Source organism: Protopterus annectens, chromosome 6.part0, assembly GCF_019279795.1.
Source record: "Protopterus annectens isolate FY-2018-M chromosome 6.part0, PAN1.0, whole genome shotgun sequence".
NCBI classification, from domain to species: Eukaryota; Metazoa; Chordata; order Ceratodontiformes; family Protopteridae; genus Protopterus; species Protopterus annectens.
In genome coordinates, this window is record NC_056737.1 from 255,264,477 (window position 1) to 255,291,456 (window position 26,980).

The 26,980-nt window shown below is 44.6% G+C and overlaps 1 protein-coding gene across 1 annotated transcript in view; it reads right to left on the reverse strand.

Annotated features, from left to right (window-relative positions):
* Positions 1 to 4,603: 4,603 nt before the first annotated feature.
* Positions 4,604 to 26,980, reverse strand: part of LOC122804239 (serine/arginine-rich splicing factor 5-like) — a 62,674-nt gene continuing 40,297 nt past the window's right edge. Inside the window, exons 4-8 of the mRNA XM_044073990.1 lie at positions 20,648 to 20,791; positions 20,165 to 20,234; positions 15,257 to 15,330; positions 5,852 to 5,959; positions 4,604 to 5,571 (exon numbers count right to left, since the gene is read on the reverse strand). Of these exons, the coding sequence (XP_043929925.1) occupies positions 5,304 to 5,571; positions 5,852 to 5,959; positions 15,257 to 15,330; positions 20,165 to 20,234; positions 20,648 to 20,791 (664 nt within the window). The 3' untranslated portion in view covers positions 4,604 to 5,303. The remainder of the gene's footprint in view (positions 5,572 to 5,851; positions 5,960 to 15,256; positions 15,331 to 20,164; positions 20,235 to 20,647; positions 20,792 to 26,980) is intronic.

Consider the following 26,980-nt stretch of genomic DNA (forward strand, 5'->3'; position numbering starts at 1 on the left):
GGAGAGTTGATTATGGCGCCCAGTTTGCAGTCGTCTGCGAACTTGGTGAGCCATAGTCCTCCCACGTTTGCCTGTACCTCGGAAAAGTATATACCGAACAAGAGTGGTCCCAGGACAGAACCCTGTGGGACGCCACTTGTGACTGGTTTAGAGTCTGACATGGCTCCAGCAACTCTCACTCTGTGGGTTCTGTCTTTGAGCCAGTTTGCGACCCATCTTGTGACATAGGGGTTTATATTTAAGCTGGATATCTATGATGCCCGAGTGGGGTATTGTGTCAAATAGGAGAGGGCAGCCTTCACCTGAGCATCAGAGATGTTTGGGAGGCAGCCCTCTGCTGGGATAGATACTTGCTCTTTTGGGGGGGGGGGGGGTGTGGAGAAGTTTGCACTGAACCTGTCTGCCAGGATATTGCCGATGTCTGTGGGTTCAGTCGTTTAGAATCCACTCAGAACAAGTCTGGGAGTTGCATCCCAGGTTTCTAACAACTGAAAAAAGCCTTATGATTGTCTTTGGTGTCCTGTGTAATTTTTCTCTCGAAGCTGGCCTTGGAGGATTTTATGAGGGATCGTAATTTTTTGCTAGTACTGATCAGAGATGCCTTCCCTATTAGGGATTTTGCTCCATCATGTAGTAGCTTCCTCCTTCTGTTGTACAGTTTATTTATGGCAGGGGTCCACCAGACTGGATGCCTGCCTTTGGATGATTGGGTCTTGGCCCGGGGGCCTTGAAGGATTCCACTTCAGTTTTGAGAAGTGAGAAGTTCGCTTTTGAGACGTTTTTCACTGTGGTTTTCTGGGCTGGGGGTGGGGTCGGGATGTGGACATCCAGTGAGATTAATTTATGGTCTGATCTTACCAATGAGGGATATACTTCTGGTGTGGAGCATAGAGTCCCCATGTTGGTAATGATCAGGTCTAGTATGTTGTCCCCTCTTGTGGGAGTGGTGACTAGTTGTTCCATAGCATTTGAGTTTTATAATTTCCAGGAACCTTTGGGCTAAGGTGCTGGGGCTTGAGTAGTGCTCCCAGTCAATATTTGGGTAGTTGAAGTCGCCCAATATAATGGTGTTCGGAGAGATCTTCATGTTCTCCAATGTTTTCAGGAAAGCTGAGTGGGATTCCTGACTGAGAGGGTGGTCTGTAGGATGCTATAAACTGAAAAGCAGTCTTGCCCACTGTTAGTTGCACATGGATGGTCTCAGATACTTCGTGCAATGCCACTAACCTGGAGGTGTGGATATCCTTGATAAATATGGAAACTCCCCCTCCTTTTGTGGTTCGATCCGGGTTTTGGGGCCGAAAAGCATGATATGAGGTACAGCCTGGTAGCGCTGGGGTGCTCTCTGGAGCCTTGAACCAGGTTTCTGCCACTGCACAGATATCGATGTTCTCCATACTGAGGAGAGCTTCGAGTGCGTGCATCTTGAGGTTAAAACTTCTGGCATTTAGCAGCATTACCCTTAGTTTCTTGTTCCTTGTGCTGTCTATGGGGGTGGGTTTGACTTTTGAGCCTTGCCTTAAAAAGGCACTATGGGGGTGGCAAGAGCCTTTGCCAATATCCAAAAGCCCAGTGGTGACAGGTGCAAGCCGTCCCTAGTGAAGCAACGTGGCTTGTCGAACATGGTCATCCCAGGCTGACAGACACTGGATCCCCTTTGAATGACACCAAAATTTTAGCCAATTGTTAAAATCGATCATTTTGTCTTTGTACTGTGGCATCATTCTAGGTGAGGGTAAGATGCTGCTCAAGGTCAGGGTCATACCAGCCTGGGCCTACATGAACAGAGAGCTCCTCTATGTCTCTTTTCATGTAGTCCAGGGAGGTACGTCTCAGGTCATTCACACCAGCATGTACAATGACAGTCATATTTGTATTTGCTTTGGAGTGACCTGAGTGCTTGCATTATGTGGCGGATCCTACCACCCGACAGGCAGCTCACCGTGACCTTCTCTTTATTCAGCCTGGTGAGTGGGACGTCAGTTATCTGACAATAGAGTCACCTATTACAAAAGTATCAGGTGTGTTATTCAGCCTTAAGGGCTGTGGCTGCTTCGCACACTGACTTTGTGGGCTATGTGTTGTGCGTGTTTTGTTTTGAGGTAGCGTTTGCTTGGATGTCTGCTTTGGATGTCTCTGTTGCTTAGGTAGATTTTTATTTAGAGACTCCGAGTAAGTTTTTGTGTATTTATGTGTTTGGTTCACTGATGTGGTGGGACTATGTGATACTGGAATTGTGTTGTGTGAGGTTACCTTCTCCTCCTGACTGGTTACACCAGTTTTGAGATGAGAGAGCTCAGCCTCCAGTTTGGCTAAATAGTTACATCTCTCTCATATATTTGAACCTGTTTGGAGGAGGAGAGGGTTGTCCGTGTACACGAGACAGTTGTAACATTGCCTCAAAATTCCCAGATTCACCAGCTGGACTGCAGAGGAAACAATTGACTGACCTTTGGACATGCTAGGGTAATAGAGAAACTGAATTTAAGACTGACCAATAGGGGACAGGGTAATCGTAGAGAGTATAAGAGTAAGTAGTGCTTATGGTTTAATAGTGCTAACTTGTAGGATTACTTAACTGGACCAGTGAAGGACCTTAGAATGAGAATATGGTGTTTAAATTGAGAGATAGAACATAGAGCAGTTCTAAGGGAAAAAGTGAAGAGCAGACTTTGTGGAGCCAGGAATAGTTTAAACCCAATTAGGTGGCGCTGCCCGCTATTGCGCTATGCACAAAAACGTGCGAGAGAGGGTTTTGAGAGGAAGATGAGGGAGTTTTGGAATTGACCCAAAATGGCCAATAAAACTACAGTTTCAAGTCAGTAACCACTCCCACAGGGGCAGGCAGGCTGCTCAATGTTTTTCACTGCCACTGATCAACAGAGACTTCCCTTTAGCCCAAGCAAAAAATGGCCTCACAGAAACTTACAAACAGTTCAAGAACAGCAAGCCTGTAACTGAACTTTAAATCTCAGAAAAGTGGAAAAAAAAGCAAGATTTTTTGTTATTTTTCAGAGATAGCAGAGGTTCACAAGTATTAACAAGTTATAACAGAGCAGTAAGTGACCCCACACAAGAGCGCTAGGCCAAAGACAGATAAAATGCAAGTTGAGAAAGAAACTATTTTAAAAATAAGTGCAAACAGGAAATTCAGTAAACAGCTTTAGGTTGTGCTCTAAATACAGTTACTAATGCAGAAATCAAGTTTAACAAGCCAGAAAATGCTCAAAATAGGCAGCTATGCAGAAAAACTTAGCAAATAAACAGAGGAAAAATACTTAAAATCTCAAAAGTGGCTCCTGGTTAAGCTTCCACAGAGGAGCCGGACGTTCAGGTCACCTGAGGCAGGGGATCCCACAGTGAGAATACTGCAACATGAGAATAGAAAGACATCTATAGACCCATTAGCCTGACTAGCCTCATCTGCAAGGTCTTGGAGAAAATCACCATGGACCTTAACAAAGACATTGGAAATTACCTATCACTTGATCCTACTCAGTTTAGATTTGTCAGAAGGAGATGCCTGTTAAACCTGGTGGACTTTGAGACAGTCACCAGGGACCTGGACAAGGGGAAATCTGTGCATACAGCCTACCTAGACAGCAAAGGCATTTGACACTATCCCTCCACTCGGGCATCACTGTTCACCCAGCTAGGTATCAATCCTTATACAATCAAAACCTCCCAGCTAGGTATCAATCCTTATACAATCAAAATCTCCAAATAATGTCAACATCCTACAAGAGGGTCTTAAAATAAGTAACTGGTGCCAAAGTCATGGCCTTAAACACCCTGCCCAAAAAAAAAATGTAATAGTATTCTAGTCCCTTTCGATAATAGAGTGTTCCTGCTAACTACCACATCAACAGCAACAACCCAAGCATGCATTCAGTGTCGAGACCTGGGCACACAGGTTGAACAGTAATCTTACCTTTGATCACCATGTCTCCACAGTGGTAACAAGGGCATTCAATACTGCTCATGTCATAAGTAAGGGCACTGCCTCCAGGAAAAAAAAAAAAAAGTTTTAAATTGTTTTAACCTCCTTGTACTCTTACCTCAACAGGCCAATAAATAGGGTACAGTGATCCTTTTGGTATGTACCCTTCCAGGCACCCGCAGCAACTGGAAAAACCACAAAGGTTCCTCACAAGGAAAATTCAAGGTCTTCAGCAAATGTCTTATATGGATCCGAAACCACCGTCCCTTTACTCTGTTTCACACATTAAGTGCATACTGGATATAAAGCCTTTAAATGGTCTAAGATCATTTCTGCGAATGGTCACATTGCCGAATGGCACTGCATCAAAAACAGTTTGAACCACTCTCAAAATTGCATTTCGGGAGATTCAGGACTTCTACCCACCTTTAGTGCAATCTCAAATTCGATATTTTGATGCAGTGCCTTTTGGTGATGCGGCCATTCGCTGAAATGATACAGACCCAAAGCTTAAGTTCATATTCCAGGATGAGGAGGATACTGATAAATTGAGCTCAGTTTATAACATTGGAGGCAAGGCCCAATATTTCTTGCCTTACAACCAAAGGGTCAAATTACAAAATCAAAAGCTGGTTTAACCATGATGAGACAAACACCAACACATTTTGTTTTTTGTTTTATTAAAAATGGGACAATGACAAAAAAGTCAACCAAGGATCTCAACACTAAAATGCAGGGCTGGAAGCAAATGTGCAAGTTATAATTCCCAGAACAGCCAAAAACTATGTGCAGATTTGTTCAGTGCTGCTAATTTTACTGCCATGTGATCAGTAAAACTTAGCCTACACATACAACGAGTTTATGAACTAAAGCTTCAAAGCCAGCCAGCCCCCACCTCACACCAGTCAGATCCTTAGAGCTCTTATGCAAAAGATTACAGGAGGGGGAAAAACTAAACTTCTTAAATATTTACACAAAGATTTTAGTTAATTTAACACAATTTAGAATTGACCACATTGTGACATGCTATAAAAGAATTTCCAAAGGGCATTGGATTGCCAAAAAGCAATGCCACTTTTCCAGATTCAACGAAATTAAGAGAGAGGAAGGTTTTTTTTTTTTGCTATGAGCTCTGTAGTGTGTATTAATTTTAAAAAGTAAAAAGGTGCACTTACACATACAGAGGGGGAAAAACGCACTAATATGAACTAGGGCTCCTGTACTTAATTCTCTGGTCCATAAGAAAAACATTCTGATTTGCAGACATTCACACACTCGTGCACAGATTCACACACTCATGCGCACCTAACTATTCACCACATCCTACCAAATACAAAAAGTTTTATACAACTATATACACAATTCAGTTTCTGCTGTCTGCAGATCTTGACCGCGATCTTGATGGTGACCTTGACTGTGATCGTGACCTTGGTTGTGGACTGGGAGATTTGGACGGTGAAGCTGAAGAGGCACGTTTTGGAGACTGATCAGCTACAGGGGATCTGCTTGGGGAACGTGATTTGCTGGCACTTCTACTCCTGGACCTTGAGTAAGATCTGCGGCTTCTGGAGCGAGATCGACTGCGGGATCTAGATGAACTTCTACTCCTTGATCGCGACTTGCTCCTCGACCTGCAGGAAATAAAAAAAACATTACAGCCACTACAGGATAAATCACAACCAAAGTACTGCAAAAGTTAACTGTCCCAACAATGTTTCAGGGAGTGGGAGTTGCACAAAGTGAGGAGCCAATTTTGGCAAGATGCCCCATTCCACTACTGACTGTGCAGCTCAGTAAGGGACCAGTTTTGCCCAATTAACTGAAAAAAAAAAATAAATCACAGATTCATTTAACCACGAGTATTTTTACTTCCAAGTGCACTACTCAAAAGTGACTAACCCTCATACATACCTTTTCTTATAGCCTTCGATCAGTCTGATTTTTCTTCCATTGATCTCTTTACCATTCAGCTTTTCTATAGCATTCTTCAGATCACTGTAAGAAGCGAATTCCACTACCCTAAAACAGAAATAGGTTTAGTTTCACTAATGCCACGTTAGCCTTGCAGCTAGCGATTTAAAAAAGTACTTTAAAAAACCAAGCTAGCAACACTAATTTTCCAAAAAACAGCCTACCCTGCAGTTTCAACCAGCACTGCCATGTGCTCCAGGTTTTAAATGAATCAAAAAATGACATATTTGCCTTTAATAGGGGGTGGGGGATGAAAAAAGTAAGGTTCTACAGAACACGGTTGGCAATATCAAAGGGAAGGGCATTTTTGTTGTTCGCTAAAACACAACCAAGTGCGCAGTCATGTTAATTCAACCAAGCAGACAGTCCTCACCTTATAAAGGCTGCAAAGCTAGAGATACCAAAAAGGCAAGCTAGCACTCTGCAACACCACTAGCCTTTAATATATGCAGCCAGCAGTTTTACGGGCATGATAAAGTACCCACTACCCAAAGTAAACCACTGCTGTACCCTTAGACAATATTTTTTTTAAATAAAACTTATACCAGCAGCACAAAATCTACAAACCAGATTTCTGCAGACAATATACAGGTCTCCAGTTGGACAGTATGGTACGCCACATACTGCTACTCAGTGTAAAAAAAGCAGAGAAAGATGAACAGAGTCAAAACTGCAGAACTAATGCTTGACCACATCCCCTTTGCTGTACACTGCTTTCCAGCACCCATTTAAAGACTTCACCATTACATTTAACAACACACTCAGGATCCCAAATAGCAGCAGAAAAATGTGGGACTGCACTAAACCCAGTTAGACATTTAGTAATGAAAAATGACCCCACAGGATCCCAAAAAGCAGCAGAAAAATGTGGGACTGCACTAAACCCAGTTAGACACGTAGTAATGAAAAACTGCCCCCCCATAATGTGATACAAAAAAGTCAACAGATGTATTACCAGCTACAGTGACTCCTACCTGCTTAATTTTATATTTTGCATATGCATAATTGATGAATTAGCCTATTCTGTGCACACTATAAATGGCTAGAAAGTCCTGGGAAAAATGTGCTATAAACGTGCAAAGGATAGCAACCTTACCAATACACGTTATTGTTTTTTTTTTTTGGAGATGTTTTACCTAACCCCTTTGGAGATGCTTAACTTTTAGTTATGTACTCACCATAACTTCAGATGTTTGGGATCCATCTCGCCTACATTCTGACTGATGGGTTCGGAGCCGATCCCTCGGCTCCGACTCGGCACGCTTATGCCAAAGAGCGAAGTCTCTAATTGGCTGAGCTTACTATATCCCAGGATGCACCACTACCAGTCCCCCAGATCTAGTTTGTCCGCATACATGCACGCCCTGCTTATATAACATCGTCAGATGAAACAAGATAAACAGTAAAACTCAAAACCGTTCAATCTCTTCTGATCTCCAAGGCAGGGGGAAGGAGGGTGGGTTTTAGGAATGTAGGCGAGATGGATCCCAAACATCTGAAGTTATGGTGAGTACATAACTAAAAGATGTTATGTGATCCTATCTCGCCTACATTCTGACTGATGGGACAGCGTCCCTAGCACCTGAATCCTGGGTGGCTCACTGGAAAACACTCCTGAGTACCGTGGAACCAAATGATGCTCGTCCTTTAGATGCCACATCCAATTTGTAGTGGGAAATGAAAGTGTGCGGGTTGGACCAAGTAGCCGCAGCACAAATTTCCGATATAGCGAGCTTGGAATGAAAAGCTATAGAAGTGGCCATAGCTCTGGTAGAATGAGCTTTGATAGATGTTGTAAAGTTGCTTATTCGAAGAAGAATAAGCCTGAGTTATGCAATCTCTGATCCATTTAGAGATAGTAGCTTTTGTGATGGTTTGACCCAATTTATTATCTGAGAAGGACACAAACAACTGGTCTGACTTACGAAGTTGCTGAGTCCTGTCTAAATAGAAGCGTAATTGCCTGTGAACATCCAATTTATGGAGAGTGTATTCTGCTTCATTAGAGAATTTTGGGAAGAAAACTGGCAGCTCTAGAGATTGTTGGAGACAGAAACTAGAACAGACCTTTGGGACAAAGGATGGATTAGGCCTAAGTGATACTCTATCCTTGTGGAAAATCAAGTACGGTGGCTTAATAGACAGGGCTTGAAGCTCTGAAACTCTTCTTGCAGAAGTAATTGCAACTAAGAAGGCAGTTTTCCAAGACAGATATTTTAACTCACATGTAGCAGCCGGTTCGAAAGGGGAAGATGTTAATGCGCCAAGCACCAAATCAAGATCCCACGGAGGCAGGATGAAAAATTGGGGGTCTTAACAGGCCCGCACCTTTAATGAAAGTTTTGCATAGTCTGCTGCTCATCAATGGAGGATCCATGGATTCGTGGAATTTAGAGATAGCCGCTAGTTGGACTTTAATAGTAGAGACAGAAGATCCTTGATTAAACAGGGATGTTAAGAATTTCAAAACCTCTGGGATAGGAGCAGTGATAGGGTCTAAGCCCTTGAGTTGAGCCCAGATAGCAAACCTCTTCCACTTACTAAGGTACAATTTGTTAGTGGTGGGTTTGTGGGTCAAGATAAAATGTGAACAACTTCCGGTCTAGTGTGTGACTTCTGACTAAAGTCGGAAGTGGAGGAGCCAAGCTGTCAATTTCAAAGATCGAAGGGACTGATGCTGATGTCCCGACTGATGAATTAGCAGGTCCGGAATTAGGTCTAAAGTCCACGGATCGTCCACCGCATGCTTCTTCAGGTAAGGAAACCATACCTGACGAGGCCAGTATGGGGCAATCAGTATCATTGCGGACCCCAATTGAGAAGCTTTTTGAATGACTTTGGAGAGAAGTGGAATCGGAGGAAAAGCATAAAGTAGCCCTGTTGGCCAAGGTTGTGCTAGACATCCATAGCTGGCACTCCCTGATGTGGGATCAAGGAGAAGAACCTTTGGCACTTGGTGTTTAGTGGAGTTGCAAATAGGTCGCAGCACGGCGTCCCCCATCTCCTGAAAACCTGAGCTGCTACTGTTTGGTTTAGAGACCACTCGTGCGGAGAAAGAATTGTCCTGCTTAATTTGTCTGCCAATATATTTGACCTTCCCGGAATGTGGGTCGCTACCAAGAAGCGGTTGGTAGCTACAGCCCATTCCCACACTCTCATGGCCTCTCTGCAAAGGGGGTAAGATCTGGTCCCCCCTTGTTTGTTCAGATACCAGACCACTGACATGTTGTCGGTGTGGATGGCGATGATGCCCTGAGGAAGAAACTTGTGTAAGGCCTGTAGGGATAGAAGTACAGCCCTCATCTCCAACACGTTGATGTGGAGAAGAGCTTCGTCTGGAAGCCAGGAGCCCTGAACTAGCCTGCCCAGACAATGCCCCCCCCACCCTATCTGGGAGGCATCTGTCGTCAGGGTAACCACTGGAGAGGGAATAACAAAGGGGCTTCCTTGATTCAGATTGGATGTCTGAAGCCACCAGCGAAGGTCCCGTTTGCATATTTCCGTAATCATGATGTGATGATTGAGAGGAAGATCCTGAAAGGACCATTGAGTTGACAATAGCCACTGAAGAATTCTCATGTGCAATCTTGCCAGAGGAACTAAAAGAACCGTGGCAGACATTGAGCCTAAAACTTGCAGAACCATCCTGGCTGGGGCTTTGGATCTCGAGATCAGAGCTTGAACTTGGCCCTGTAAAGTTTGGATCCTTTCGGCAGGAAGAAAGACGCGCATCAATCTTGAGTCTATCTCTGCTCCTATGAACTTTATGCGTTGAGAGGGCAGCAAGACAGACTTTGACCAATTGAATGTAATCCCCAGGGAAACACCCAGGGAGATGGTGGCTTTGAGGTTGTCCATTAGTAGATGCCTGGTGGTGGCAGTCAGGAGCCAGTCGTCCAGATAGGGAAACACTTGGAATCCAAGACTTCTCAGGTGAGCCGTCACTACTGCCAAACACTTGAACACCCTGGGGGCTGTGGTGAGACCAAAGGGCAGAGGGCAAAATTGGTAATGACTGACTCCCAGGCTGAAGCGCAGATACCTCCTGGACGCCTGATGTATCGGTATGTGATAATAGGCGTCCTTGAGGTCTATGGAGCACATCCAAACATCCTTCTCCAACAATGGGAGAATGGATTGTAACGTGACCATTCGGAATTTGGATTTCGTGACGGATTGGTTCAGTCTGCTGAGATCCAATATTGGTCTCAGGTCCCCTGTCTTTTTTGGCACTAAAAAGAACCTGGAGTAATTTCCTGATCCGATCTGGTCTGTGGGGACCGGTTGGATGACTCCTTTTTCTAGCAGCTTTAAAGCTTCTGCGGCTGCCATTTCCCTTTGACTGGGTGGTGGATCCGGGATTCTTTTGGACAGTGGGGGCGAGTATGTGAATGGGATGGTGTAACCTCCGGCAATGATCCGAAGCACCCATCTGTCCTGAGTGATTGACTCCCAGGCTTTTAGGTGCTTGGCAAAACGACACCCGACTGGCTCCGGAGCAGCACAGCCGGGCAATCCCTCATGACGTGTGGGAGGCTGAAGAGCCACGAAAGGACTCGCGGTCTCCAGAATTGCGGGGCCCTCTGCCACTTCTGGGACGGCGTCTCCCTGAAAAATTTCCCCGTCCTCTGCCTCTGGAAGGGGAATCTTCCTGCTGTTGGGGGAAAAACTTACGAGATTTGCGGAACCACATTTTCCCCCCTCCTTTAGCCTTGGGGTAAGGCTGAAAGGGAGTGGAATAACGGGCACCTACGGCAGATAAAGTTTTTCCCTCTTGCTCACAGCGGGTAAGGGTGTCTTTAACCTTGGGTCCAAACAAGGAGGACCCATCAAAGGGAGCGTCGGAAGGAAGACTTGAAGGCCTCCAGAACTGACACAAGCGGAGCCAGGCTTGTCTCCGAGAGCCACGCCTGTGCCTGCCGTTTACCCGCCTTCGGCCGCATAGGAAATGAGCCTCATGGACGAGTTAGAAATTGACGTAAGGATAGCCAACTGAGAGCTAACCGACTGGGCTAGCTGCTCAGGTAGGTTACCCGAGAGGGAATCTGACAACTCCTTGACCAGATCCCTCTGAAGCCTGGTAAAATGTGCCAAATAATTCAGAGACCTTAAAGTAAAGGCCGCTGAAGTCAGGGTGCGCTTCCCGTACCTGTCCATACTCCTAGACTCCTTATTAGGAGGATGGATGGACGCTGAAGCCTCTGCCACGCCCTGTTGTGTAGCAGATGGCACCACCATGGCATCTACAGCCACGGCTTTAGTGAGGAACGCCTGCTCCGGGGGAGCAGACAAAAATTTATTTGGACGAGAAGGGACTGATTCCACGGTATCTGGATGTTCCCACGCCTTCGACAAACTAAATCCAGAAGCTCGTCAAGGGCGGAGACACCCAGGAGGCGGAGGGCTGAGCCCCAAAGGCCTTGAGGAGCACTGACTCATGAGCAGAGGGGGGTGTGGATATCCAGCCACCTCGTTGTTTGAGGATCGCTAAGATGGCTGCAAATGAGACATCATCCGAGGACGACTTCGGGACCCCTCTGCATCATCAAGATCAGTGTCTGATGTAATAGACTCGGGGAGTCCACGTGCTTCCTCTTGCACGATCTCTTCCTTGGGGTTCCTCCAAGACAACTCCAAGAACCCTCAGGAGGAGGGAACCCCCACTGGGGGTAACCTCAGGCCCCGGGCTCCGCTGACTACGGACAGGGAACTGCCAAAGACCCAGTCTCCACGCCCAGGGAAGGTGCCGGTAAAGCCGGAGAGATGGCCGAAGAGGACTTGGCCAAGGCACTCCTCATGGCTCTGAAAGCCGGACCCCCAGAATCCTGGGAGTGTCCGCCCCGAGCCATGATAGCCGACGGAAGTCCCGCAGCCGGCACCGAGGGGAGGCTCGGAACCGAAAGCATAGGTCCCGAAACATCACCCCCGGGTCCAGCCGAAGAAGTCCGCGTACCAAACTCGGACCCGAAGGCCCGGGTTGGAGTAAGGGTCAGAGCCGACCCTAAGATCTCCACCGGCTCCAACAGCACCTGCTCCGACGGAGCCGAAGCAGTCGGAGGAGGAATGGCAATGGGATGGGCCAAGGTCATCGGCTCCGGCCAACTGGGTCGGAACCGAACAAATTTTTGGAAGACTGGGGACTGGAACAGTCTTTGGAGCACCCTGTCTATATCAGAATCTGACATCCTCGAAGACCGAGAGGAAACAGAACGGGTTCGAGACGGCCTCTCCAATGGCCCCAAAGGACTAGGGGACCGGCTCCGAGGTGACTCGATGACTATCGGCGCCGAAGGAATACACACACCAGATTCCATCGGTGCCGAGGTGGACTTCGGCGCCGAGGAGGAAGTGTCTGAGCGGGCGACCCTTGTCGGCTCCGAGACCAGTGGAGCCGACGAAGGTGACCCGCCTCTCGATGCCCCAGCCATCGGCTCCGAAGCCAGAGGAGTCGATACTGGTGGCATCGAGGCAGACCGTTCCGACCTCGGCTCCGAAGTCCTTGGAGCCGAAGGAGAGGCCTGCCTATGTCTCTTGGCGGTCGGATCCGACGGACTGGTCAGAACCGACGCCCTTTTCTTTTTTGCCGGAGAAGGAGAGGATGCCAAGGCTTCTTCAAAGGAAGGTTTAATTAACCCCTTAAGAATCAATTTATTTTTCCTCTCCTGGAGGACCCTAGAGGAAAAAGCGTGACATACGCTGCATGACTCCTGTAAGTGTTTTGCACCCAAACAATACACACAGAGCGAGTGATCGTCTGTGATGGACATTTTGAAACTACATTTTGTACATTTTTTAAAGCCCGAAGGCCTAGGATTCTGAGACATTATGGTAAGACAATTTCAGTAACTTTGACAGGAAAAAATGCAATTACTGACTTACTGATTGACACCACCTAAATATAGGCTTACAGTTATCGCTTAAAAGCGCAAATGACAGGGAACTTAGAAAACCCTGTAAGGTTTTAGAAGGGTTGATTGACCGGGAAGGCCCTAGATGAAGGGGGCCTAAACCAAACTCAACCCAATCACACAACAAGTCTTCAACAAATCCAAACACACACAATGAGAAGATTAGCCGTTAAAACAGCTTTTGAGACAAAAAACAGCAAAAAACTGACAGAAAATTTAGTTAAAATAACTACTCAGCCCAGCCAGCTCGAGACCACGTCTTCGCAGGATAGCGGCAAACGAGATCTGGGGGACTGGTAGTGGTGCATCCTGGGATATAGTAAGCTCAGCCAATTAGAGACTTCGCTCTTTGGCATAAGCGTGCCGAGTCGGAGCCGAGGGATCGGCTCCGAACCCATCAGTCAGAATGTAGGCGAGATAGGATCACATAACATCTTAGTCCTCTCAAGCTCTCTCATCTAGCATTAAAAAATCAAAGGCTAGTAATGCAATTTCCAAATGAAGGTCGACCTTCTCTCTAACTTGAGAGCAGAAAACCCTCCAACCTCCCTGTGACGACCGTGCCCTGGCCCAGGCCCAGCAATCAAGGAACCTCAATCCTCACCACTAACACCAGGGAGGTAGTCTCATAGAAGAGGAAAGGCTAACGAACACACAGTAAAGTACAATTTCCCTTAAGTGCACACAGAGGTCACAATTCAGTCTGGGGCTGACTGCTCCCTTGCTTTTCCAGTTCCCCAAGATTCCCCACTAGCACAGCTACAGGGTCCAGATCTCAGCCTAGCTGGCAAGCTAACCTCCAGTACCCTCTCTGTCCAACCAGTGCTTCGTGTCCCTGCCCAGGTAGCCGACACCCCACATACACTTTAAGAGGTTATACAACCACACAGAACCTCCTGGGAGGAAGGCTGGCACAGGTCCTCCAGCTGTGCCCCTTTACACAGGTTATACGGTAGTATTACTGCCACCACCAGCTAATAAATATCAGCTACTCAAAGGCCCTTAAAAAAGGGTGTCCAATTATTACTGCGCAATATTATCATCCAATGGTAGTATGACTAACAGTCAAGGCTTACTTTAGAGAGTGGCCTATTACAATAACCTCTATAAAATATGCAATGTACTCTAGAGCTTCTCTCTACACAATGCAGTCACAGGTAGAACGTTTTAAAAATAATTAAAACAAGACAAAACTACTACACCACAGAGATATCTAAGAGTTCAGAGATCGAAAAATACAGTAGGACAGGTCTGATTTCAAAGAAAAATATCTACTTAATCTTTACTAGCTTTAACCATTCCTACATGAAATCACAGCGCTAAAACTTACATGTGAGCTTAAGGCAGAGTGCTGGTAAGTTGGATATCAAGATCAAAATGCTCCCAGTCTCTGTTTGAAATACTATTTCTCACATTAAACATGTTTGCTGGGTCCCTCCCCAAATTACATCATTTTTGACACTTGGGTTTTCCCAGGTAAACAAACTGCATTATTTAGCAATCCAACACCTGCACAGAAAGTCCACCAAAAACAAGCAGCTGACAGGCAGGGAAACCAGCTAGGAACACCAACGCACAATAAGAACGCAAACCCTCCAAAATACGATGACCACGCTCTTGTAAAAAACAATTTATTAACACCTGCACAGAAACTTACAATAGAAGACATTTCACACTTGTATTCCAACTGAAACTAGAGCAATAAGCATCTACCACATCTAAATTCTGGTCATAAACTTTAACCTTAAAACAATGGGCATGAAACCTTTAACCAGACACACTGGAACCAACATGTAAAACATTAGATGTTTTCACAAGATCTTTTCAACTCGACACATTTGAAATACTTGGCTTGGTTTTCCTTACAACAGATGGCAATGTTCCTTACAACAGATGGCAATGTTGCAACAATCTATTGAAGTTCACATTTTACAGTGTTTTCTTACATTTAAAAAAACAAGCCTGTATTTTACATTTGTACAGCTGAGAGAATTATGTATCAAATTCTATTTTACTAGGTTGGCCGCCTTTGCCCATCTCTCCCCAATCGTCATACTCCCAACCGTATCAAAGGTTTTTATGCTCCAATAGACACATTTAACAGGTTTGACAATCACACCATCCAAACTTCAAATGAGGCAGCGGCACACAACAAAGAGGGGATTCACACCAGATACAAAGTTACACAGTACTCCACTGCTCTAAATGATCTCAATCCAGAAGAGAAGAGCATGCGCACACCATCAACTCACTCCACCAATGTAGTATAAAAATTATCCAACTTCTAATGGACTACTCTAAGTAGACTGCATACCCTGAGGAAACTTCTTCAGTCTTTGCAAGTGGGAGTTTAAAACCTTAAAAAATAAATAAAATATTCGGAAAAGCAATTTGCCCCAAACATACAGACTGTAATGCTGGGAAAATCAAATCTTACCCTTCATTTAACTTTGGTCGGTGTGCATCAGCAAAAGTAACTTCTCCAGCTTGTCTCATAAAATCCTTGAGGTCCTGTATAAAACCAGCCAAGACAATTAGAAAATACACAGAAATTTTATGCGCCCTTTAAAACCAACAGCTGAGAAAAAAAAAAAAAGAATCAGCTCAATCCATAAATGGTTGATAAACACTAATCTAGTATACAAGGACATTTTCAATTATCTACAGGAAATGCAGAGTTATCTACAGCAGTAAAAAAGTTACATTACCTTCAATTAAATATCACTAGGCTAGCCAAGCAGTGTGCCGACACACAAACTGCATTGAGCTCCTGAAGGGGTTAACGCCATGAAAGAAGATGCCCGACTGGCTCTTTAGGCACCCAAGTGAACTACTACCCACACGATGGCAGACTTTATACAACATCCCTCTCTACAGGCAGACTCTATAGGTCGGAGGCAGAGAGGACTGCAACGGTCATGAAGCAACCTGGGATCACCTCACTGTGTCACGATTCGACCACCAACTTACTTTCGTACCTCTCACAATTTCTTTTCGACCACGACCACACACTCAGAAGGGATACAGAAGGATCGATTTCTATCTTGTTACCAAACCTCTCAGGGGCTGTTGCAAACTGGCACAAAGGTGCCCGACTACGTCTAGACCAGCAAGCACACGGATCTAGAGATGGCCAAATGACATTGTAGGAGATGACTGGCAATTTCAACCAGGCCAAACCCACAGTGACAAAGAGAACGATTAAGATAACCCACAGGTATTCCTCGTCACAAGGCCAACGACACAGACAGGCTGGCAAAAAAAGGGTTTAATACTTGGTTAAAATAGGTGAACAATATAAAATAAGTTTAATAAGTTCAAAATCCCTGACGTCAGATTTTGCAAATAGTGTAGCAAGGTTTTGGAATGCCAATTAACAAAACCAATGCTTTACGTTCCAACTGTCATGATCCTTTATTAACTTTAGGTATGTACGTCAAAGCTCACACTTACTAGTGTGCAGTCATTTAAAATTGAACACCTCCAGTATAATGAGCTATGTATTTTCACCACTGATCATATAAACATCCACTTCCCAAGTAGGTACTGTTTCAGGATCATTTGTGTCAAGTTAGTTTTCCTGCCACTACAGAAAAATACTGAGGTCAGAGATTAAAGGTGACTAACTCCCCAAGCAGCAACTCTGCCACTGCCACCAATATGGGCTTCTTCAACCAAAAGTTGAAATCTCACTTAAATCTTCCTATACAGGGTAGGGTAAGCGTAACAGCAATATCAGCAGCCTATGACACACTGGCAGCAAACCCTGGAACCAAAACATTTTCTGTACGTCATCTTGGTGGGCCCCCCCCCCCAACTTTCTTCTGCTGCATTAGCATCCACACTTGAACCTAAATCTACCTGATCCTACATTCCTTAACACTAACAGGAGTAATGCTTTAGAACTCGCCCTCAAAAATAGTACACTTGCTACACGCACAACACCCGCTTGGCATATTTGTTCATGCTAGCAGAGCCTTACCCACATGGGCAATTTTCAATATCAATAGAGTCAAGCACCAACACAAACACCACAAATACAGAAAAATTAACACTTTAATCTCTCACACACTCTGAAGCCTTCCCTTCGGTGGGTCTGCACCACCTCCTTCCCCATTCAATTAGAATCTGCCACCAACACATAGCTACCCACCAACTGTACACAGCAAGAACCGCAGCTCGGCAAAAGGGAAGACAGTACTGCTTCATCCTCAACTATGCAATTCCAGGAACACAGGTTCTGGGTGCCTGACGAGACTGTACTGAAAACCGTGGCTACCTCTCTGAACACCAACGAGAAGAAACCAGCACTAACACCACAAACAAGTATAGCCAGCCGCTGGCCTCACTTGCTTGAGTAGCATAGTAACTCTTGGGTCTGTTCCAGAAGTTCCACAGTATTTAATAACTGGAGACTGAAAAGGGAGGCTGCCAACCATGCAAACGTCAGCCAAATAAAAATAAAAACTAGCATGGAAAATGTGAGATCTGCCCTTTAAGTATCCCAGCCAAATATCTAAAAACTCAGTAATGTAGAATACAGAAAGAGGCTTGGATCCCCCCCCCAAACCTTTTACGTATCAAAAATTCAAAGTTAGCATTTCAAGCGTAGTCTTGCAGACTATGCCAGCCTATCAAGCTTACATACTTTCCAGACTATTGCATTAAAAGGAGAAATCAGATCTGGCCAGACAGAGAAGCTTTCTGCCAAACTGATGCCAAAGCACAGGAACAAATTCATATTTCCAGAGCTTCGTCTCATGTAGTCTTACCTGCCGAAGATAAGCAGTCACCACAACATTTAGCCGAATCAAAAAACATCCTTTACAAGTCTCTGCAGTTGCACTTGGCCCCAAATGGTTTTTACTAGCTTTAAGAGTGCTTGATTAAACACCAAGCCCCTCAAATGCCCAAGATTCTGCCACTTGCTCTTTCCACCTGCTCTTAAAACACGGAACCCGGACCTAGTCCACAGCAAAGCCACAATCTTGGCAATTCCACTACCTCCTCATCTTGCAAAGATGAGTGTTTGAATTTCAGCTCACTTAATAGCGTGGCCTGGTTCCTGGGAGAAAATCCCTGGATCTTTCCCCTTGGTGCTTTCAAAAAGGTGCATTTCATGGGGTAATATTTTGCCCTTTATGAGAATGTGCATTGAGAGAAATACTAGACATTCTACAAGAGCTTTACCCTCAGTCCTCATTTACCACTGACTTTGGTTGACCAGTAGCATCCATGGGTAAATACAGATTTTAAAGACCTGGCTAGGGTACAACCTTCCCTCTCTGCTACAGCACCAGATTAGTTAGGATGGAAGCCCCTCAACGAAATCAGGGAATCCTCCGCAGTTAAGCCATAGTCATTCTTGAAGCCAGGTGAAAGACTATGTACTTCCCTTGCCCCCCCCCCCCAAAAAAAACTTGATAATGGCCAAAAACATGAAGACGCAGTCTGCTGATCCTTGGTCTCACTAGTGGCACAGAGTAGATATGATATTCACTACTCTGCACTTGTTGGAAGTAGGAGCCACCTTTTTCAAGCTTTGTTGAAACTATATTCCGTCTTAGGGAAACCTGCCTTCCACGATGCTTAATCATTGCAGATTATCCCAATTAACATTTTAAGAAAGCATCGCCTCTGGTCCCAAGTCCAGAGGCAGAATAAAGCTCATTAACACTACTAAGGAGCCACCTCTGCTAGCTGTACTTCAGGGGAGAAACTGCCCAGACATGGCTGCAAGTCTAGGCCACTACCCTTAAAGTACCTCCCTTCAGCACTCACCCAAATTCAAGGAGTCGTGTTAACAAGGTTTCTTTCAACACAATCTTGTGTGCAAATACCAATAAGGCTTACTGGTCCAGAGGTAATCCTATGGCTCTCTCCACCTTATAGCATTTCAGGTGACAGGGATTCTACCAGAACGTAATCACCCATGAAAAACAGATGGTAAGAACACTTCATAGTACTATTGACTTGACACAAAGTAGGCAAGAACAGCTTTCATGGGCCACAATACCACTCCAGGTAGGCAACCCATCTCAGTAGCAGCTGCTTGGTTCAGTTCAAATTAAGCACATTTTATCTACACAAGCGCTAACACTCAGGAGTGAGGAAATCACTGTTCCCAATTTCCAAGAGTGCTAAACAGAGATGGAGTTGCATCATGGAGTAAGTCATGGTTAAACATCAGCCTTGTGGACATAGCACTTGTACATGGCATGTTTTTACAAAACACAGCAAAAGCCCCACTGAGGCAAGTCCTCTATGTTGCACAAGTTTACAGTGATTACCTCCCAAATACCTGTTCAAACACTCCATATATGTTGGCAAGTTATTTCACCCTACTGGTTAATCATTATTAGCCACCATCATCTATTCTCCTTTTGAGAGATTTAAAACAAAGAGGGTCTCTAAACAGTGAGGCACCTCAGTGTCAGGGTCCTGACTATCCACGTAACCAGACACTTATCTCAAGTATGACTGATGCACGCATTCACAGCTAGTTCTAACCACATGCACAGCTATTCAAGTAATGCAAACAATGCAGATGTTTTTCACCTACTAAACAAGCTTAAAAGTCCCGTGAAAGCATCCTAGCAATTCTAGGCAATTCCCCAATGACTGCAAAGCTACCCTACTTTGATAGAAAGCAGTACAAATGGGAAGGACCTGAAAGCATCTGTAAACATGCAGCTTAATCACTGCCCTGGACAACTGGTGGCTTGTTTTAGCTAATATACCCCTTAAAAGCTAAACTTTAAAACCAAACTGATCAAAGTTTCAAATGTGATTACACAGTAAAATCATTCCTGCTGTACGTATATACCATCCAGACGAAAACCAAACAAAAACTAAATAGGGACAAGTAGCACATATGCCTACCAAAGAAATTGGAACCAAAACTTTGAGAGAAGCAGCCAATCAGGGTTGCTAGTTTTATCACAGCTCCACTTCCCAAAAACATGTACTTTGTGGCAACATTTGTAAAGACAAAAAACAATGGTTGTGTAGTTGAACCTCCTTTCAAAATAAATGGACTTAACATTTCAATTAAAACAAAACTTTTTTAGGGTAAAACTTATTAGGATTTCAAAAAAAACAAACCCCCAAGCCCGCTATTGTTATCACGGTTTTATGAAAAACTAGTCAGGACATCTCCATCAAATAAGCCTCAACACCCCTGTACCAGGATCCCCATAATGCTCACAACTTTGGAAATTACAGATAGAAAAAACACATCAGTACTCAAATTAGAAACTGACAGCTACATCTGTCTTCATGATGGACCTGAGAATAAAATAAAAGTTAAACTGTGCAACTGCCTCTGAACAGACTTCAGACAAACCTGCCAGCTAACTCTTGAAGACAAGTTTTCCACAATCAAACGATTCTCTGTACGCAGAGGAGGAGCACTCCTAGAAAAGAAAAATAGTGCCTAGTTTACTACAAAATACAAGTACTACAGGAAAAAAAAAATACCCCAACTATATGAAAAAAAAACATGCATGACAGCTGCAACTAATTACAAGAGTTGACCAACTGCACAACACTAGCCCTGCAACAAAAGTCAGGACACTAAAGTCCATTCAAAGCTCAAGAAGGGTAGCATACCCTCACATTTTTAGGGACGATGAGATGCACAAGTTTTGTAGACAGCTGTACTACATACCATAGAGTGCAATGGGCCACTGAACTTTGGATCTGGATGATGCACTTTTTAAAGGAAATCTGAACTATGCTGGTGTTATTCAACACACACTGGCATACAACACATCTGCAAAATATTCAACTTATCAAATAAAACGTAAAAGTAAAAAGTAATACACACCTCCTACTTTCATTCCGTGGACGTCTGCTACCGTAACGATCAGAAAATCTGCTTCCACCACGGCCGCCACCACCACCTCCATAGCCACCTCTTCCTCCCCTAAATCCTCCTCTACGCGGTGCTCTGGCATGCTCAATGGTGACTCTAAACACGACACAAGTTTGTAAAGTTAAAGTTGTGCATGCTAGCAATGCATTTTTCTTGAAATGCATGTTACAGTTACAGAAAGTAAACACAAAGCTTCTCTTCCCGGTATAAAACTAGAAAATTGATCGGTTATATTATGCAAGGTTCACTCAAATCCTTACTAAAAGGTAATGGAACAACCCAGGGATGAGGTCGTCTGCTTAAGCAGCTTGCTCAGTCGCAGTACATAACTTCTACGAAGTCTGGCAGCACTGTCAAACTAAACCATCCTAAAATCACACTGCTTGACTATCTACCATGTCTGTCCTTGAATACCACAAGGCATCATGTTGCTGGGAGTATCCCCCCCCCCCCCAAAAAAAAAAAAAAAAAAAAATTGCGCAAGATAAAAAGGTAAATGATTTCCAGATACTACAATGCAAAAGTTATCACTGCAAGCCAAATGCAATACTAGGGTGCAGGGATAACCAGGCATAAAGGAGAGAGAGGGGATAACCATGTACAAGATAAGGATGAAAAGGGCACAAAAGTTTGTGGGACAGACCTGGAAGGTAAGGACCTGGGCCCAGAGCAATAAAGCAGACTGGTTTAGGCGGCCTTAATTTATTAAAATTTACAGTACTGCAGGAGCCAACCAGACAAACATATCCATGGGACAAGTAGACAAATCTACACTTGGCCTAGCATTTGGGTCCTCTGACGTTAAGTAATATGCATCTGTCTGTACCATGCAAGCGAGATGCCACAACAGGACAAGCACTGGGTTTAAGTGCATGCACCAGATCATCATAAAATGGGCATGGTGGCCATAAAGCAGTTGTATGCTGGGACATGCACACAATGGGGTACACACAAGCTAGATGGGAAACCTCCTCATTAAGGCTTTAATGACAGATACTGACTTGCCTCAAGTTTACCGGAGCATTCCAAGGTCCATCAGAACCGACAGTGACCACAGTAGGAACCCCAAAGCAAAATAATGAAGCATCACCTACCCTCTACAAACTGAATTTCAATATAGTGCAGCAAGAAAACAACGGCTGGCAAGCCAATCGCAGCAAGCAGTCATTTGTCTGAGGCAGGTCAGCTCAGAGTCAGGTTTCAGTGTGGGGGGGGGGGGCAGGATAGATAGGAGGGCTGAGGTGGGCTAGGCTGTTCAGGGGAAGGGTTGAAAAAGCTGGGAACAAAGCAAAATCAGTCTCTTCAACCTATACCTTGGCAGCTTGTCTGATCAGCTTATCTGTGGATTACTGGTTTGTGTTTGAACTACGTGGGTGATCTAGGAACAAGGTAGGGGCCTTTTTTTTTTTTTTAATCACAGGCTTTAGTGGCATTTATCTGTATAATCTGTACCATGTTTGCTTAACAGTGTAGAAAGCTTAGGGTATTATGCTTAAAGGCATGCAAGCAGTTTTTCAGCAGATTAAGTGGGGGTAATTGTGCATTGGATTTGGTGTGTTATAATTGTATTTTGTTTTGCAGGCCTATATCGATGCTACAAGCAAGAGTAGGAAATTAAGGTTGTACTTGTAAGGTACCAAGTACAAATTAGACCATAAGGGTTTTGTAAGTACTTAACCAAGGATTTGCACTGACTGAGTAAAAGCATAGTTAGAGAAACTAGGGCACATGCCCCTTGGAAGGCCTAGGGTTATACATAACACACACGGCAGGGCCAGGCCTGCAGGCAGCCACACGGCAGGGCCAGGCCTGCAGGCAGCCACACGGCAGGGCCAGGCCTGCAGGCAGCCACACGGCAGGGCCAGGCCTGCAGGCAGCCACACGGCAGGGCCAGGCCTGCAGGCAGCCACACGGCAGGGCCAGGCCTGCAGGCAGCCACACGGCAGGGCCAGGCCTGCAGGCAGCCACACGGCAGGGCCAGGCCTGCAGGCAGCCACACGGCAGGGCCAGGCCTGCAGGCAGCCACACGGCAGGGCCAGGCCTGCAGGCAGCCACACGGCAGGGCCAGGCAACTGATGCATGCAGGTAGCCACTTGGGGCCACACCTGTGAACTGAGGCTTATAGGTAGCCACATGGCAGGGCCTGGGCCACACCTGTGAACTGAGGCTTATAGGTAGCCACATGGCAGGGCCTGGGGAGCTGAGGCTGGAAAGTAGCCACAAGGCAGAGCATTTGGAGAGGATGAGAAAGTGGAGGGCACTCAAGGGCAGTTTGCCTAAAACCATTTTATTTACATGGGACAACAATTTTGTATCAGAGAAAAGGCTACTTGTGTTATTGCTGATGTTTACAGACATTGGCTTAAGAACATGTAGGCAGATTGCTTAAGTTACTATCTGATGTAATGGCTTTAGCTTGTGTAATTTTGTAACTCAAATCAGTTACATTTTTGAAATGCCTACAGATTAGGTTACAAAGAGGCTAGAGGGTAAAATATGTACTTGAAGGTATCAGACTAAATTTAAAATTACAGAATAGGTTTTAATACAAGTAGGGTTTACTATGGGATTAAGGCTCAATTAAGGCATGAAACAAAGGCACGCATGCTTAAGTGTGGCCTGGGGTTTAGGGATGAGATGCAAAAGGTTTTAGCAATAGCTGAAATTGTCTTAGAACAAACAATAAAGTGGTGACCTGCAATTAATTAGATGGCTGCGGTCAGTGAAGAATCACATGGCAAGGCTAGGGAGTTTGGGCCTGCTTGTATCCTTAATACAACATAAATCATGTTTGGTTAATTTCTTAGCAAATAAAATGAGATTAATAAAAAAATTAATACCACACAATTTAACCGAGTCTAGGTCTTATGGAATTTATAGCCATTTGCAGGTTGTAAAGGAGTACAGTGGGCAATTGTGGATAGAAAGGTTTGGCAAAAGTGGAAACACTTTTGTTCAGGAACGCAAACCCAATGCCTACATTTGATAACCCTGTAGATTTATTTTACCTGCCAACACATTACTAAACCTTGGTGGAGTAACGAGCACTTGCAAAGGGAAAGAGGGGGAAGTTTTATGGCATTCCACCTTACACTTCTTGGGAGGAATGCTTTAAAGCCTTAGTAAAACCTTTGTAATTTTGGGGGCACTGTAAAGGCCCTTGAGTTGCAAAACTTCCTTAGTCACTTTGTTAGATCACATTTTTGTAAGTTTGATAGATGTGCAAATGCAAGGTCTTTTTAGATATCCACATCAGTTGGGTGGCAAGAATTCAGCAATACAAACAAAAAAGCTTAGTCTGGTAGAAAGAGGTAAATGATAACTTTGAATACCCCAGAATTACTTAGAAATCTGGAGGCATGTGAAGATGTTAATAAAAATGAAAATACAATAAAAATGAAAAAATAAAAATAAAGTTAATAAAATATTAACACCAATGATGACCTATGGTGATAGCCAGAAGCTCCTATGTCGTTAGGTAGAGGTCGCAGCATTCCTTTCTACTTCTTGGTTTAAGAATTTTGGGCAAAACCAAATCAATTTGTAAGTATTAATGAAAATCACTTAAAAAGTTGTTAGAGGAGCATAGATGCTGTCACTGTGCGCAAGTTAGAGTATTAAAACATGTTGAGAATTCACTTTGGTTGTTGGTTGTGGTAGTTTACATATTATGCAGCGTCATGCAGGCTATATGGTTTAGCTTATTGTGTAGTAAATTGCCACTCAATGACAGTGTGTTTAGATTGTCAGCATCTTTGATCATTTTGCATTATTCTGCAGATATCTATTTTGAGATACTGAGGAAGATGGGTCAGGGCTATATATACTCAGATAACCTTCCCCCACCTTTTTATTAGCAACCAAATGTATAAATGTTGGCACGAAACAAAGTGGTTAAAACAAATGTAATTTCAGGTGTATGGTAGCAGATATGTAGTCAAGCAAACCCAAATGCTGCATCTGATATCTAAATACAAGGAGCAATTGTATAAAAGTTCACATGGGTGTATTTCAGCTTTTCTCAGTTAAAGGTCGCCACAGTGGAACTCCAGTCCACTGAGGATTGGCAGTAGATTTTTACGTGCCGAGTTGCCAGCCCTGACGCACAACCTTCAACAAAGGTACACCCATTCATGCATGTCTCCGCGCAGAAGACGCTCTAGCTGAGAATCGAACAGAGTCTTACTGTGAGGAGACAACGCTACTACGTACACTTAATTTCGGTAAGTTAACTAACCTAGCCATTACTGGAATCAATTGCAATGTAAATTTAGGCACCAGTGCACAGCATCTGGAAGACAAACTGCACGGCCAAGGCCCGTTTCATCTCAGCCCCCCCCCAGAATAAACTTTTGCATGCCACATCCCTTTTTAGGGGTACACAGGACCAAGAATTAGTAGGGCTTATGAACGTTGCATGCGAACTAGCCTGAACTGTTTAACTGATTGCTGCATTATTTTAAAATCTGCAGTTAAGTTACATTTTAGTTGAATTTGATCGAAAGTTTGCTCCTTTGTTTAATTTAACTGTGGAGGCTGCCCACTAAAGTGTGCTAGCCTGTGTAACTAATTTATCACTGTTTCTGCATTTTCTGTGCGTTTCTACCAAAACAATAATCCTTGTTTTCCCGCCTTCGACTAGTTTAGACCAGTTTACAGGAATTGCTGTATTCTGGGCTGTGGTGTAGTTCCTGTGTTGCCCATTACCCTACTTGGATAGAAGGAAGTTTCTTTGCTCACCAGTGGGAGTGGGGAGCCTTGAGCAGCCTACCTGTCCTTGGGGGAAGTGACCTCAGCACAAGAAGCTGTAGTAATTGGTTGTTTGGGACCATTTCTAGCTCTTTTGTAGTTCACTTGTTTAAAATCCGCGTTTGCACGGCTTTGTGCGGTCGTGCGCATAGTGCAGCACCGGTTAAACTTTTTCTGGCTCCGCCAAGTCTGCTCTTCAAATTTTCCCTTAAGGAAGCTCTACTCTTAGTATAACCAGACTACTCACTGTAGTATAAGCCTAGCACTTGTTCTCAATACTTCTCTAAGTAAGCACTCTCGTACTAAGTAAAGCACTACATCTACTTACCACCCCTGTGAATATCCACTTCCCTTAAAAGTATACCACTCCCTTATACTGTTCTAGCATGTCGAGTGGTAGATTACTGGCGTAGTCTCCAGTTCAGCTGGTCAATCTGGGTATCTTGAGACAATGCTACAATTGTCTCATGTACACAGACAACCCTCTCCTCCTCCCAACAAATACATGTGAGAAATGCAACTATATAGCCAAACTGGAGGCTGAACTCTCTCAACTCAGGGCTGGCATGACCAGACAGGAGGAGATGGCAACCACACACACACAACAATCCCAGTCCCACATAGACCTAACAACTGCAAACCAAACACATAAAAACACAAAGACATACTCGGAGGCTCTAAAACTTACCAAAACAGAGGCTCCCAAAGCAGACATCCAAAAATCCACCACCTCAAAACAAAACACATGCAACACGTATTTCAATAAGTCAGTGTGTCAACCAATCGCAGCCCTTAAGGCCAAACACCTTGCCTGATACACTAGTAATAGGTGACTGTGACTCCATAGTCAGACACACAGACACACAGATGTCCCACTGACCAGGCTGAACAAGGAGAAGGTGACTGAGCTGTCTATCGGGAGCTAGGATCCGCCACATAACACACGCACTCAGGTCACTCCAAAGCAAGTACAAATATGACTCTGTCATTGTCCATGCTGGTGTGAATGACCCGAGACGTACCTCCCTGGACTACACGGAGACAGAGGAGCTCTCCGATTATGTAGCCCAGGCTGGTATGACCCTGACCCCGAGCAGCATCTTGCCCTCACCAAGAATGATACCACAATACATAGACAAGATGATCAGCTTTAACAATTGGCTCAAGTACTGGTGTCATTCTAAGGGGATCCAATGTCTGCCTGGGATGATATGTTGGACAAGCCACGCTGCTTCGCAAGGGATGGCTTACACCTGCCACCATTGGGCTTCCGGATATTGGCTAAGGCTCTTGCCACCCCCATAGTGCCTTTTTTAGGCAAGGCTCAAAAGACAAACCCACCTCCTTAGAAAACAAAAATGGAAAAAAACTAAGGGTAATGCTGCTCAACGCCAGAAGTCTAAATCTCAAGATGCAGGCACTTGATGCACTCCTCAGCATGGAGAACATAGACGTCTGTGCAGTAACTGAAACCAGGTTCATGGCTCCCGAGAGCACCCCAGTGCTACCAGGCTATACCTCATCATGCTTTTCGGC